The sequence below is a fragment of the Aquarana catesbeiana genome, linkage group LG02, assembly GCF_042186555.1.
Source record: "Aquarana catesbeiana isolate 2022-GZ linkage group LG02, ASM4218655v1, whole genome shotgun sequence".
Lineage (NCBI taxonomy): Eukaryota > Metazoa > Chordata > Amphibia > Anura > Ranidae > Aquarana > Aquarana catesbeiana.
Genome location: NC_133325.1, coordinates 162,101,397 through 162,115,312, shown reverse-complemented (window position 1 = coordinate 162,115,312; position 13,916 = coordinate 162,101,397). Strand labels below are relative to the sequence as shown.

The following is a 13,916-nucleotide window of genomic DNA, read 5'->3' as shown; positions in this document are numbered from 1 at the left end:
TGCCCTTCTTTGTACTCGCTCCATTTCCAGTACGTCCCTCCTGAGGACTGGTGCCCAGAACTGGACAGCATACTCCAGGTGCGGGGGACCAGAGTCTTGTAGAGCGGGAGAATTATTGTTTTATCTCTGCAGTTGATCCCCCTTTTAATGCATGCCAATATTCTGTTTGCTTTATTAGCAGCAGCTTGGCATTGCATGCCATTGCTGAGCCTATCATCCACTAGGACCCCCAGGTCCTTTTCCATCCTGGATTCCCCCAGAGGTTCTCCCCCCAGTGTATAGATTGCATTCATATTTTTGCCACCCAAATGCATTATTTTACATTTTTCTACATTGAACCTCATTTGCCATGTAGTCGCCCACCCCATTAATTTGTTCAGGTCTTTTTGCAAGATTTCCACATCCTGCGGAGAAGTTATTGCCCTGCTTAGCTTAGTATCGTCTGCAAATACAGAGATTGAACTGTTTATCCCATCCTCCAGGTCGTTTATGAACAAATTAAATAGGATTGGTACCAGCACAGAACCCTGGGGAACCCCACTACCCACCCCTGACCATTCTGAGTACTCCCCATTTATCACCACCCTCTGAACACGCCCTTGTAGCCAGTTTTCAATCCATGTACTCACCCTATGGTCCATGCCAACGCACCTTATTTTGTACAGTAAACGTTTATGGGGAACTGTGTCAAATGCTTTTGCAAAATCCAGATACACCACGTCTACGGGCCTTCCTTTATCTAGATGGCAACTCACCTCCTCATAGAAGGTTAATAGATTGGTTTGGCAAGAACGATTCTTCATGAATCCATGCTGATTACTGCTAATGATATCATTCTTATTACTAAAATCTTGTATATAGTCCCTTATCATCCCCTCCAAGAGTTTACATACTATTGATGTTAGGCTAACTGGTCTGTAATTCCCAGGGATGTTTTTTGGGCCCTTTTTAAATATTGGTGCTACATTGGCTTTTCTCCAATCAGCTGGTACCATTCCAGTCAATAGACTGTCTGTAAAAATTAGGAACAACGGTCTGGCAATCACCTGACTGAGTTCCCTAAGTACCCTCGGATGCAAGCCATCTGGTCCCAGTGATTTATTAATGTTAAGTTTCTCAAGTCTAATTTTAATTCCGTCCTCTGTTAACCATGTAGGTGCTTCCTGTGTTGTGTCATGAGGATAAACACTGCAGTTTTGGTTACTGAAGCCCCCCAATTCACTCGTGAAGACTGAGGAGAAGAATAAATTCAATACCTTTGCCATCTCCCCATCCTTTGTAACCAGATGTCCTTCCTCATTCTTTATGGGGCCAATATGGTCTGTCCTCACTGTTTACATACTTAAAGAATTTCTTGGGATTTTTGCTCTCCTCCGCTATGTGTCTTTCATGTTCTATCTTAGCCATCCTAATTGCACCCTTACATTTCTTATTGCATTCTTTATAAATTCTGAATGCTGTGGATGATCCCTCAACCTTGCATTTTTTGAAGGCCTTCTCCTTTGCTTTTATATGCATTTTTACATTGGAGTTAAGCCATCCAGGATGTTTGTTCGCTCTTTTAAATTTATTACCCAATGGGATACATTGGCTAATGCCCCTATTTAATATGCTCTTAAAGCAAACCCATCTCTCCTCCGTATTCTTTGTTCCTAATATTTTATCCCAATTTATGCCTTTTAGCAAGGTTTGTAGTTTAGGGAAGTTGGCTCTTTTGAAATTCAGTGTCTTTGTGTTCCCTTCATGTCTCCTATTTGTGTGATTTATACTGAAACTAATTGACCTGTGATCGCTGTTACCTAAATTGCCCCGTATTTCCACATCTGTTATCAGGTCTGTATTGTTGGTAATCAGTAGATCTAGTAATGTTTTATTTCTAGTTGGTGCGTCTACCATCTGACCCATAAAATTGTCCTGCAAGACACTAAGGAACTGGCGAGCCTTAAATGAATGTGCGGTTCCCTCCGCCCAGTCTATGTCTGGATAATTAAAATCCCCCATTATGATAACACTTCCCATCCTTGCTGCTAATCCAATTTGTGATAGGAGATCCGTCTCCACTTCCTCCCTCAGGTTAGGGGGCCTATAGCATACTCCCAGTATTATTTTCCCCTTAGCTTCATCCCTTTGGAGCTCTACCCATAAAGATTCCACCTCCTCCCTAGCCCCCTCGGTTATGTCATCTCTCACATTCACTTGTACATTATTCTTGATATATAGGCATACCCCTCCCCCTTTTTTACCCTCTCTGTCCTTGCGGTATAGGGTATACCCTTGAATGTTTGCCAGCCAATCATGAGAGCTGTTGAACCAGGTCTCTGAAATTCCCACAAAATCCAAATCCTCCTTGTACAACAGTATCTCTAGTTCACCCATCTTGTCCACCAGGCTCCTGGCATTGGTGAACATGCCACATAGTTTAGACTGGTTGCATATTGTCCTCGTATTGGGTGTTTCAAGATTGCAACTTGGACTTGCTACTATACTCACCTTGTGTTTTTGTGCTTTGGTTAACCTACCACTAATGCCCCCAATACTACCCTCTGGAATATCTTCCGCGCTGGCTATCACTGTCTCTGGACCCTCCCCCCCATCGCCTAGTTTAAAAACCCCTCTAACTTTTTGGCCATCTTCATTCCCAGCAGATCTGCACCCTCCTCATTTAGGTGCAGTCCGTCCCTTCTATAGTACCGGTTACCGACTGAGAAGTCGGCCCAGTCCTCCAGGAACCCAAACCCCTCCTTACTACACCAGCTCTTCAGCCACTTGTTTACTTCCCTAATCTCCCTCTGCCTCTCTGGTGTGGCTCGATGTACCGGTAGTATTCCTGAGAACACTACCTTGGAGGTCCTTTTCCTCAATTTAGCTCCTAAGTCCCTAAAATCGTTCTTTAGGACACTCCATCTGCCTCTGACTTTGTCATTGGTGCCAACTTGCACCATGACAGCCGGGTCTTCCCCAGCCCCTCCCAGTAATCTGTCCACAAGATCCGTGATGTGCCGAACCCGAGCGCCTGGTAGACAACATACTGTTCGGCGCTTCAGGTCTTGGTTACAGATTGCCCTCTCTGTCCTTCTAAGAATTGAGTCCCCTACCACCAGAATCTGTCTTTCCTTTCCCTTTGCTGCCCCCCCACTCTCACTGGAGGAGTTCTTCCCCTGGCAGCTAGGAGAGTCCCTCATCTCCAGCAGTGCTGGTCCCTGACTGGTTACACCAATGTCACTCAATGGAGCGTACTTATTGGGATGCTCCAGTCCTGGATCGGCCTCCCTGGCACTTCCCCCTCTACCCCTCCTGACTGTCACCCATCTACTCTTTGCTAGTGCCTGCACCTCTGTGCTGGCCCCTGCCGGCACCTGCCGTGTACGTTCCTGGCTCACCTTTAGTATGGAGGGACTTCTCAGTGCTGACAGTTGCTTCCCCAGATTCAGAACCTGGGCTTCCAGGGAAACAATGTGCTTACATTTTGCACAGCAGTATTCGCCCTCGATCGGATGATCAAGGAACGCATACATGCGGCAAGATGTACAAAGAGTCGCCTCTCCACACCCGCCGGGCATCGTACCTATTAAATTTGGTGAGGATTTGGGGATTTTACCCTGTCCAAATTACCTAACAACTAGCTTCCTGGCACTAATACTCAAGACAATACACAGGTACACAATACACAAGTACTAACGATCCACACACACTACTCAGACAACACTCAGATACTCACACTACACAGGTACTATGACCCCTGTTATAACCTCCTGTTTTAAACTCTTGTTTTTAACTCCCACTTAATCCAGCTCCACTTACACCAAGCTCCACAGCTTCAAACTGAGCACGCTCAGACTGAGTCCTACAACAAGTTAAATAGGCACCTGTGAGCAATTAACCACACCCCTTAATTGATAGTCTGATGAAACAAGAAAAAAAAAAAAAAAAAAAAAAAAAAAAGCTATTTAAAAAGTGACAGCAAAAGGCAAATTAAAAACTAAAAGGAAAAGTCCCCAAAATGCAACCCAGCAAACACCAACAGACAGCAAACACACACCAACACACACCAACAGACAGCAACACACACCAACAGACAGCAACACACACCAACTTTCATACCCTCCCCACTCCTCTACTGCACATACTACTCACCATCATACCCTCCACACTCCTACATAGTTACATAGTAGGTGAGGTTGAAAAAAGATACAAGTCCAATTTACGACAACGGATTTTGTTGTCGGAAAACTTGAGATCCAGATCTCAAATTTTGTGTGATGGAAATTCCGATGGAAAATGTCTGATGGAGCCTACACACAGTCGGAATTTCCGACAACATAGTTACATAGTTACATAGTAGGTGAGGTTGAAAAAAGACACAAGTCCAACCTATGTGTGTGATTATGTGTCAGTATTACATTACATATCCCTGTATATTGCGGTCATTCAGGTGATTATCTAATAGTTTCTTGAAGCTATCAATGCTCCCCGCTGAGACCACCGCCTGTGGAAGGGAATTCCACATCCTTGCCGCTCTTACAGTAAAGAACCCTCTACGTAGTTTAAGGTTAAACCTCTTTTCTTCTAATTTTAATGAGTGGCCACGAGTCTTGTTAAACTCTCTTCTGCGAAAAAGTTTTATTTCTATTGTAGGGTCACCAGTACGGTATTTGTATATTGAAATCAAATCCCCTCTCAAGGGTCTCTTCTCCAGAGAGAATAAGTTCAGTGCTCGCAACCTTTCCTCATAACTAAGATCCTCCAGACCCTTTATTAGCTTTGTTGCCCTTCTTTGTACTCGCTCCATTTCCAGTACATCCTTCCTGAGGACTGGTGCCCAGAACTGGACAGCATACTCTAGGTGTGGCTGGAACAGAGTCTTGTAGAGTGGGAGAATTATCGTTTTATCTCTGGAGTTGATCCCCTTTTTAATGCATGCCAATATTCTGTTTGCTTTGTTAGCAGCAGCTTGGAATTGCATGCCATCATCTACTAGGACCCCCAGGTCCTTTTCCATCCTAGATTCCCCCAGAGGTTCTCCCCCCAGTGTATAGATTGCATTCATATTTTTGCCACCCAAATGCATTATTTTACATTTTTTTTTTTGCCATATAGTTGCCCACCCCATTAATTTGTTCAGATCTTTTTGCAAGGTTTCCACATTCTGCGGAGAAGTTATTGCCCTGCTTAGCTTAGTGTCGTCTGCAAATACAGAGATTGAACTGTTTATCCCATCCTCCAGGTCGTTTATGAACAAATTAAATAGGATTGGTCCCAGCACAGAACCCTTGGGAACCCCACTACCTACCCCTGACCATTCCGAGTACTCCCCATTTATCACCACCCTCTGAACTCGCCCTTGTAGCCAGATTTCAGTCCATGTACTCACCCTATGGTCCATGCCAACGGACCTTATTTTGTACAGTAAACGTTTATGGGGAACTGTGTCAAATGCTTTTGCAAAATCCAGATATACCACGTCTACGGGCCTTCCTTTATCTAGATGGCAACTCCCCTCCTCATAGAAGTTAGTAGATTGGTTTGGCAAGAACGGTTCTTCATGAATCCATGCTGATTACTACTAATGATACCGTTCTCATTACTAAAATCTTGTATATAGTCCCTTATCATCCCCTCCAAGAGTTTACATACTATTGATGTTAGGCTAACTGGTCTGTAATTCCTAGGGATGTATTTTGGGCCCTTTTTAAATATTGGTGCTACATTGGCTTTTTTCAAATCAGCTGGTACCATTCCAGTCAGTAGACTGTCTGTAAAAATTAGGAACAACGGTCTGGCAATCACTTGACTGAGTTCCCTAAGTACCCTCGGATGCAAGCCATCTGGTCCCGGTGATTTATTAATGTTAAGTTTCTCAAGTCTAATTTTAATTCTGTCCTCTGTTAACCATGGAGGTGCTTCCTGTGTTGTGTCATAAGGATAAACACTGCAGATTTGGTTACTGAAGCCCCCCGATTCACTCATGAAGACTGAAGAGAAGAATAAATTCAATACCTTCGCCATCTCCCCATCCTTTGTAACCAGATGTCCTTCCTCATTCTTTATGGGGCCAATATGGTCTGTCCTCCCTTTTTTACTGTTTACATACTTAAAGAATTTCTTGAGATTTTTTTTTTCTCTCCTCCTCTCCTGCATTTACTGGCTACCATCATAACCTCCACGCTCCTCTCCTGCACATACTGCTCACCATTAGGGATGAGTTTCGAGTTCAAGTCAAACTCATGTTCGACTCGAACATCGGCTGTTCGCCAGTTCGCCAAACAGCGAACAATTTGGGATGTTCGCGGCAAATTCGAAAGCCGCGGAACACCCTTTAAAAGTCTATGGGAGAAATCAAAAGTGCTAATTTTAAAGGCTTATATGCATGGTATTGTCATAAAAAGTGTTAGGGGACCTGGGTCCTGCCCCAGGGGACAAGGATCAATGCAAAAAAAAGTTTTAAAAACGGCCATTTTTTCGGGAGCAGTGATTTTAATAATGCTTAAAGTGAAAAAATAAAAGTGTAATATTCCTTTAAATTTCGTACCTGGGGGGTGTCTATAGTATGCCTGTAAAGGGGCACATGTTTCCCGTGTTTAGAACAGTCTGACAGCAAAATGATATTTCAAAGGAAAAAAAGTCATTTAAAACTACTCGCGGCTATTAATGAATTGCCGGTCTGACAATACACATAAAAGTTCATTGATAAAAACAGCATGGGAATTCCCCACAGGGGAACCCCGAACCAAAATTTAAAAAAAAAATGACGTGGGGGGTCCCCCTAAATTCCATACCAGGCCATTCAGGTCTGGTATGGATTTTAAGGGGAACCCCGCGGCAAAATTTAAAAAAAAATGGCGTGGGGTCCCCCCAAAAATCCATACCAGACCCTTATCCGAGCACGCAACCTGGCAGGCCGCAGGAAAAGAGGGGGGGATGAGAGAGCCCCCTCCCCCCTGAACCGTACCAGGCCACATGCCCAAAACATTGGGAGGGTGCTTTGGGGTAGCCCCCCAAAACACCTTGTGACAAGGGCCTCATCCCCACAACCCTTGTGGTTGTGGGGGTCTGCGGGCGGGGGACTTATCGGAATCTGGAAGCCCCCTTCAACAAGGGGACCCCCAGATCCCGGCCCTCCCTGTGTGGAATGGTAAGGGGGTACAAAAGTACCCCTACCATTTCACAAAAAAACTGTCAGAAATGTTAAAAATGACAAGAAACAGTTTTTGACAATTCCTTTATATATATGCTTCTTCTTTCTTCTATCTTCTATCTTCCTTCGGTTTCTTCCTCCATCATCTTCTTCTTCTGGTTTTTCTGGTTCTTCCTCCGGTGTTCTCATCCGGCATCTTCCTCCGCGGCGTCTTCTTCCCTTCTTCTCCTCAGGCCGCTCTGCATCCATGATGGCATGGAGGGAGGCTCCCGCTGTGTGACGCTTCTCCTCTTCTGACGGTTCTTAAATAACGGGGGGTGGAGCCACCGGTGACCCCGCCCCCTCTGACGCACGGGGACTTGAAGGGGACTTCCCTGTGCCATTCCCTGTGACGTCATAGGGGGCGGGGTCACCGGTTACGTAACCCCAACCCCTTCTAATGTATAAATACTGCAGTATAAATACCCGGCAAGTGCACACTCATGTTGCCCTGGTATTGTCCTTGAGCCCTGACCTGCGTCCTGTTACTCTGATCCTGAAGCCTGAACCTGAAGCCTGATTCCCGGAACCTGTTGATCCTGTTTCCTGTCTGTTACCTGAACCCTGGAGCCTGAGCCTTGTACCTGACCCGACCCTCCTGTGATCCATCCATCCTCTCTTGTCCTGTTTGTTTCCCTTCCCAGCTACGGATCTCCTGTTTATGACCCTGGCCTGGCTTGACTACAATTCTGGTACTCCCTTTTGCTACATATGCTGGTTGTGTATTATCACTGTTTGGTTGTTTGGTTTGTTCACTCTGTATTGGTGGTGTGTTCACATGTATATGCATTTACCTTAATAAACTTACTTTCACCTATTTATGTCTGGTTCACTCTGTTGCAGTCCACACAGTTCTGGCCTTATCTGGTATATGACAGCCCTCTAGTGTAAACCCCTTCCCTACCAGTGACATTTATACAGTAATCAGTGCATTTTTATAAAGGTCAATGGTCCCAAAAAAGTGTCAAAAGTGTCCGATCTGTCCGCCGCAATGTTGCAGTCCTGCTAAAAATCGCAGATCACCGCCATTACTAATAAAAAAAAAAAATAATAATAATAATAAAAATGCCCTAAAAATGCATACATCTATCCCCTATTTTATAGACACTATAACTTTTGCGCAAACCAATCAATATACGCTTATTGCGATTTTTTTTTTACCAAAAATATGTAGAAGACTATATATTGGCCTAAACTGAGGAAGAAATTTGTTTTTTTTTTTAAAAATTGGGGGATAGTTATTATAGCAAAAAGTAAAAAATGTTTTTTTTTTTTTTCAAAATTGTTTATAAGCGCGAAAAATAAAAACCGCAGAGGTGATCAAATATCACCAAAAGAAAGCTCTATTTGTGGGAAAAAAGGATGTCAATTATATTTGGGTACAATGTCACACGACCACGCAATTGTCAGTTAAAGCGGCGCAGTGCCATATCGCAAAAATGGCTTGGTCATTAAGGGGGCAAATCCTTCCGGGGCTGAAGTGATTAAATACTTCTGTTTATATCGGCGGCAATTATGCCTAGACTGCCTTGATTCCTCCAATTCTCTGCCCCTGCTGTATGAGCTTTCAGTTGGTAAGCTGGTGGAAGCGCCAATTGACTATAAGTGTACTAATTGCCATGCTCATATTCCATTGATAACTACAAGTTTGTCCATCATGGTGGCAGATGGAACTTGCATTTTACTCATTCACAGATCTCTGTGAATGAAAGACGTGGTTGTGGAACCCCCACAGACACTTTCATAGGGAAAGGGGGCTCAGGGGATGGTGCTTAGCAACATGTTACACTAAAGACAAAATATAATAGCATTGTCATTTTGTTTTTTTTTTCCTTTTCTAACAGTACTGTATTAAGGTAAGTCTACTAAAAAAAATTGTAAAAAAATTAGATAGATATATATCGATTGATCGATCGTTAGATATCTATCTCAAATACTAATTTACATTTTGTATTTCAATTATTTCTAGCCTACTCCTGGTAATCTGTATGATCCTGACATTTGTAAACTTACTTTGTGAAGATCCCCACATATTTACTTCCTTGCTTTAATTCTATGACATGTATTCACTATGTCCTGTGAGTAGACACTGCTGTGTCGCAAAATTCAGAGCTTGCCTTCTGAGTTGCAGAGAGGAGGAGTTTTAAGAGGAACCACAGCTTACTGGTACCATGGGATATGTAATCCTTAGAAATTAAAGGAAAACAGCAGAGGAGATGCTGAAAAGTATGTGAGGAATCCAAGAAGTTGTGGAAGGAGCTGGCCAGCAGACAATACAGTGCTCATAACATGAAAGATTTTTCAAGTAAGCATATATTGGATTGTCTAATATAACATATTCTACTACAATGCTGATGTTGTAAAATTAAAATATATGCTGTGACCATAGAATTACATTAGTGAAAGTGTAATGCCCCGTACACACGGTCGGATTTTCCAACAGAAAATGTGTGATAGGACCTTGTTGTTGGAAATTCCAACCGTGTGTGGGCTTCATCACACATTTTCCATCGGATTTTCCGACACTAATAGTTTGAATGCAGGCTATAAAATTTTCCGACAACAAAATCCGTTGTCGGAATTTCTGATCGAGTGTACACAAATCCGACGCACAAAGTGCCACGCATGCTCAGAATAAATAAAGAGATGAAAGCTATTGGCTCCTGCCCCGTTTATAGTCCCGACGTACGTGTTTTACGTCACCGTGTTCAGAATGATCGGATTTTCCGGCAACTTTGTGTGACCGTGTGTATGCAAGACAAGTTTGAGCCAACATCCGTCGGAAAAAATCCTAGGATTTTGTTGTCGGAATGTCCGATCAATGTCCGACCGTGTGTACGGGGCATAAGACTCATAAGCGACTTTGTGTGTTACCTACCACAAACAAATATGATGCTGGCATTTCTTTGTACTTTGCAGTACAAAAAACATACAATCTGAACTTACAATGGCTGGGTTGAAGGTAAAGCTTGCTGGCTGGACAGTGAGCTGTGGCTGAGGTTCTGCTTTTGATACTGTATTTGACAACAGGGCTGTTGGAGTCTGTAGAGCTGGTGTAGCCTGCAGAGCAGTCTGTGGCTGGACAGCTGCTTGAAGGGCAGCTTGAGCCTGAACGGCTGGCTGTGCCTGGTAAACTGCTTGAATGGCTTGTGCTGCCTGCACAGGAGTCTGTAGGGCAGTGTTCAAAACCGAAGCTGCTGTAACAGAGGAGAAAAGACAGTATGAAGCAAGGGAACAAAAATTGCACTGAAAAATACAGTTCCATATTCAACGACAGTCAGGTAAGGTCCATTATATAAAATCTGTCAGAGAAACATCATCATTATTATTATTATTCAGAATTTATTTAGAGCCAACAGTTTGCGCAGCACATTTGTGTATTCTAGGAATTATATTTGGGTAAGGCCTCTTGTACACTACTTTGTAACAACTCAGCATTTTTAGGCATATTGTAAAAAAAACCCAAAAGGTCAATGCTGCACTTGAAATAAAAAATAATAAATAAAACACTTAAATTGAAATGAAGTGTAAAAGAGCTGCCAGCACCGAAAGTCTTAAATACAAAAAACTATAAATTATAATTAGGATATGGGTGGTTTTTATGGTTATTTTATGGTTATATGGTTTTTAGGCATTTTTTTTTTTTTTACTGATCTAAATGCAGCCCATTGTTTTCAATGTGCCTGTATACACAGGCGTGTAAACATGCGATGTGTATAGATGACTAAAAAAATATACAGAAATCTGCATTGCTGGTCAGTATTTTTATGCAAATATGCTTGTAAAATCTTAATCTGAAGAGGGTAGAATTGCATTCTGGGAGCTAGAACTAGTGTACGTGCAAATACACACAAGATAAAACACACAAGATAAAACATGAGAAATTTTGTCCAGGAAAACTGATGCTCAAACATCAGTACCGTGTGCAAGTACCCTTATTCTTGTAATAGTATAGTTCAGTACAATCATTTATTTTTTATTTTACATATCTTTATTTAGAATTTTCTCCACATGTACATATGTGGCAAAGGGAGATATTGTGTGTGGCAATACAATTAATTGTGATGGTCAGGTTATAATTCATACAAAATATAACAGCAAATATACAGTGGGGACGGAAAGTATTCAGACCCCCTTAAATTTTTCACTCTTTGTTATATTGCAGCCATTTGCTAAAATCATTTAAGTTCATTTTTTTTCCTCATTAATGTACACACAGCACCCCATATTGACAGAAAAACACAGAATTGTTGACATTTTTGCAGATTTATTAAAAAAGAAAAACTGAAATATCACGTGGTCCTAAGTATTCAGACCCTTTGCTCAGTATTTAGTAGAAGCCCCCTTTTGATCTAATGCAGCCATGAGTCTTTTTGGGAAAGATGCAACAAGTTTTTCACACCTGGCTTTGGGGATTCTCTGCCATTCCTCCTTGCAGATCCTCTCCAGTTCTGTCAGGTTGGATGGTAAACATTGGTGGACAGCCATTTTTAGGTCTCTTCAGAGATGCTCAATTGGGTTTAAGTCAGGGCTCTGGCTGGGCCATTCAAGAACAGTCACGGAGTTGTTGTGAAGCCACTCCTTCGTTATTTTAGCTGTGTGCTTAGGGTCATTGTCCTGTTGGAAGGTAAACCTTCGGCCCAGTCTGAGGTCCTGAGCACTCTGGAGAAAGTTTTCGTCCAGGATATCCCTGTACTTGGCCGCATTCATCTTTCCCTCGATTGCAACCAGTTGTCCTGTCCCTGCAGCTGTAAAAGACCCCCACAGCATGATGCTGCCACCACCATGCTTCACTGTTGGGACTGTATTGGACAGGTGATGAGCAGTGCCTGGTTTTCTCCACACATACCGCTTAGAATTAAGGCCAAAAAGGTCTATCTTGGTCTCATCAGACCAGAGAATCTTATTTCTCACCATCTTGGAGTCCTTCAGGTGTTTTTTTAGCAAACTCCATGCGGGCTTTCATGTGTCTTGCACTGAGGAGAGACTTCCGTCGGGCCACTCTGCCACAAAGCCCCGACTGGTGGAGAGCTGCAGTGATGGTTGACTCTCTACAACTTTCTCCCATCTCCCGACTGCATCTCTGGAGCTCAGCCACAGTGATCTTTGGGTTCTTCTTTACCTTTCTCACCAAGGCTCTTCTACCCCGATAGCTCAGTTTGGCTGGACGGCCAGCTCTAGGAAGGGTTCTGGTCGTCCCAAACGTCTTCCATTTAAGAATTATGGAGGCCACTGTGCTCTTAGGAACCTTAAGTGCAGCAGATTTTTTTTGTAACCTTGACCAGATCTGTGCCTTGCCACAATTCTGTCTCTGAGCTCTTCAGGCAGTTCCTTTGACCTCATGATTCTCATTTGCTTTGACATGCACTGTGAGCTGTAAGGTCTTATATAGACAGGTGTGTGGCTTTCCTAATCAAGTCCCATCAGTATAACTAAACACAGCTGGACTCAAATGAAGGTGTAGAACCATCTCAAGGATGATCAGAAGAAATGGACAGCACCTGAGTTAAATATAGGAGTGTCACAGCAAAGGATCTGCATACTTAGGACCATGTGATATTTCAGTTTTTCTTTTTTAATAAATCTGCAAAAAATGTCAACAATTATGTGTTTTTCTGTCAATATGGGGTGCTGTGTATACATTAATGAGGAAAAAATGAACTTAAATGACTTTAGCAAATGGCTGCAATATAACAAAGAGTGAAAAATTTAAGGGGATCTGAATACTTTCCGTCCCCACTGTAAATTTGTAACCAAGTATTTTCATAGGGTATTCTGTAGATTAAGCCCTGGTTCACACCACTGCGATTTGTTATGCGATTTGACAGTTCTAAATCACATGACAAATTGTGCCCCATTGCCAGCAATGGAACCGTTCAAATTGTTGCGACTCAAGTTGCAGCGATGTTGAAAAAAGGTTCCTGCACTACTGTTTTGCAATTTCATTGCGACTTGCATTGACTTCTGTTAAATGGAGTCACAACGAAATCGGAGGTCCAAATCACACTGATATGCAGCTTTGAAATCACACTGAACTGATTTCAAATCTGCACTAGTGTGAACCAGGGCTTAGGGCCCAATTGTACTTTGCCATCAAGGCATGTTGTGGTAATGGGCACGTTAATGCACACATTACCACACAACATATGATTGCAAATTACCATTACAGTGCCATACATTTTGAATAGTACCCCAATGCACTAAAGCAATAAAGCTCTGCAGACATACATTGCAGTGTACCAAAATGCACAGTAGCACACCACCATCTGTTGTATAGCTCTGCGTCAGAAAAAATGCAGCATGTCCATTATTTTGTCATGGTATATTGTCAGCCTATTTTTTTTTTTTCTTAATGGGCTGCCTTAAAGCGGTTGTAAAGCCTAAACATGTTTTACCTTAATGCATTCCTTCCCCTTATACTTACCTGAGCACGATCTCGATCCCGCGCTGTGCCCGTCTGTTGCAGCTCTTGCCTCTTCTCCCCGCTCTCAAAGGCTTTGCTGAGAGCACTGGAACCATTGCCTCCAGCTGCTGTCAGTCAAATCTTGTGATGAGGGAGTGGGGGGGACCTTGCCTCGCTATCTGTATATATAGATGCAGAAAATGCAGCTCAGGATTGAGATTCTCCTAAGGACACGAAGGCTAGGTTCACGTCTGTTCGGGTAAGTCACATGTGTTCCCGCACCCACATGCAGCTGCATACAAAACACAGTACTTTTTAAAAACACAATGAAAAATGTGG

The 13,916-nt window shown here is 42.8% G+C and overlaps 1 protein-coding gene across 1 annotated transcript in view; it reads right to left on the bottom strand.

Moving 5' to 3' along the window:
- POU6F1 (POU class 6 homeobox 1) overlaps positions 1-13,916 on the bottom strand; it is a 209,991-nt gene that overhangs the window by 73,288 nt on the left and 122,787 nt on the right. Inside the window, exon 7 of the mRNA XM_073613711.1 lies at positions 10,121-10,371. Coding sequence (XP_073469812.1) covers positions 10,121-10,371 — 251 coding nt within the window. The remainder of the gene's footprint in view (positions 1-10,120; positions 10,372-13,916) is intronic.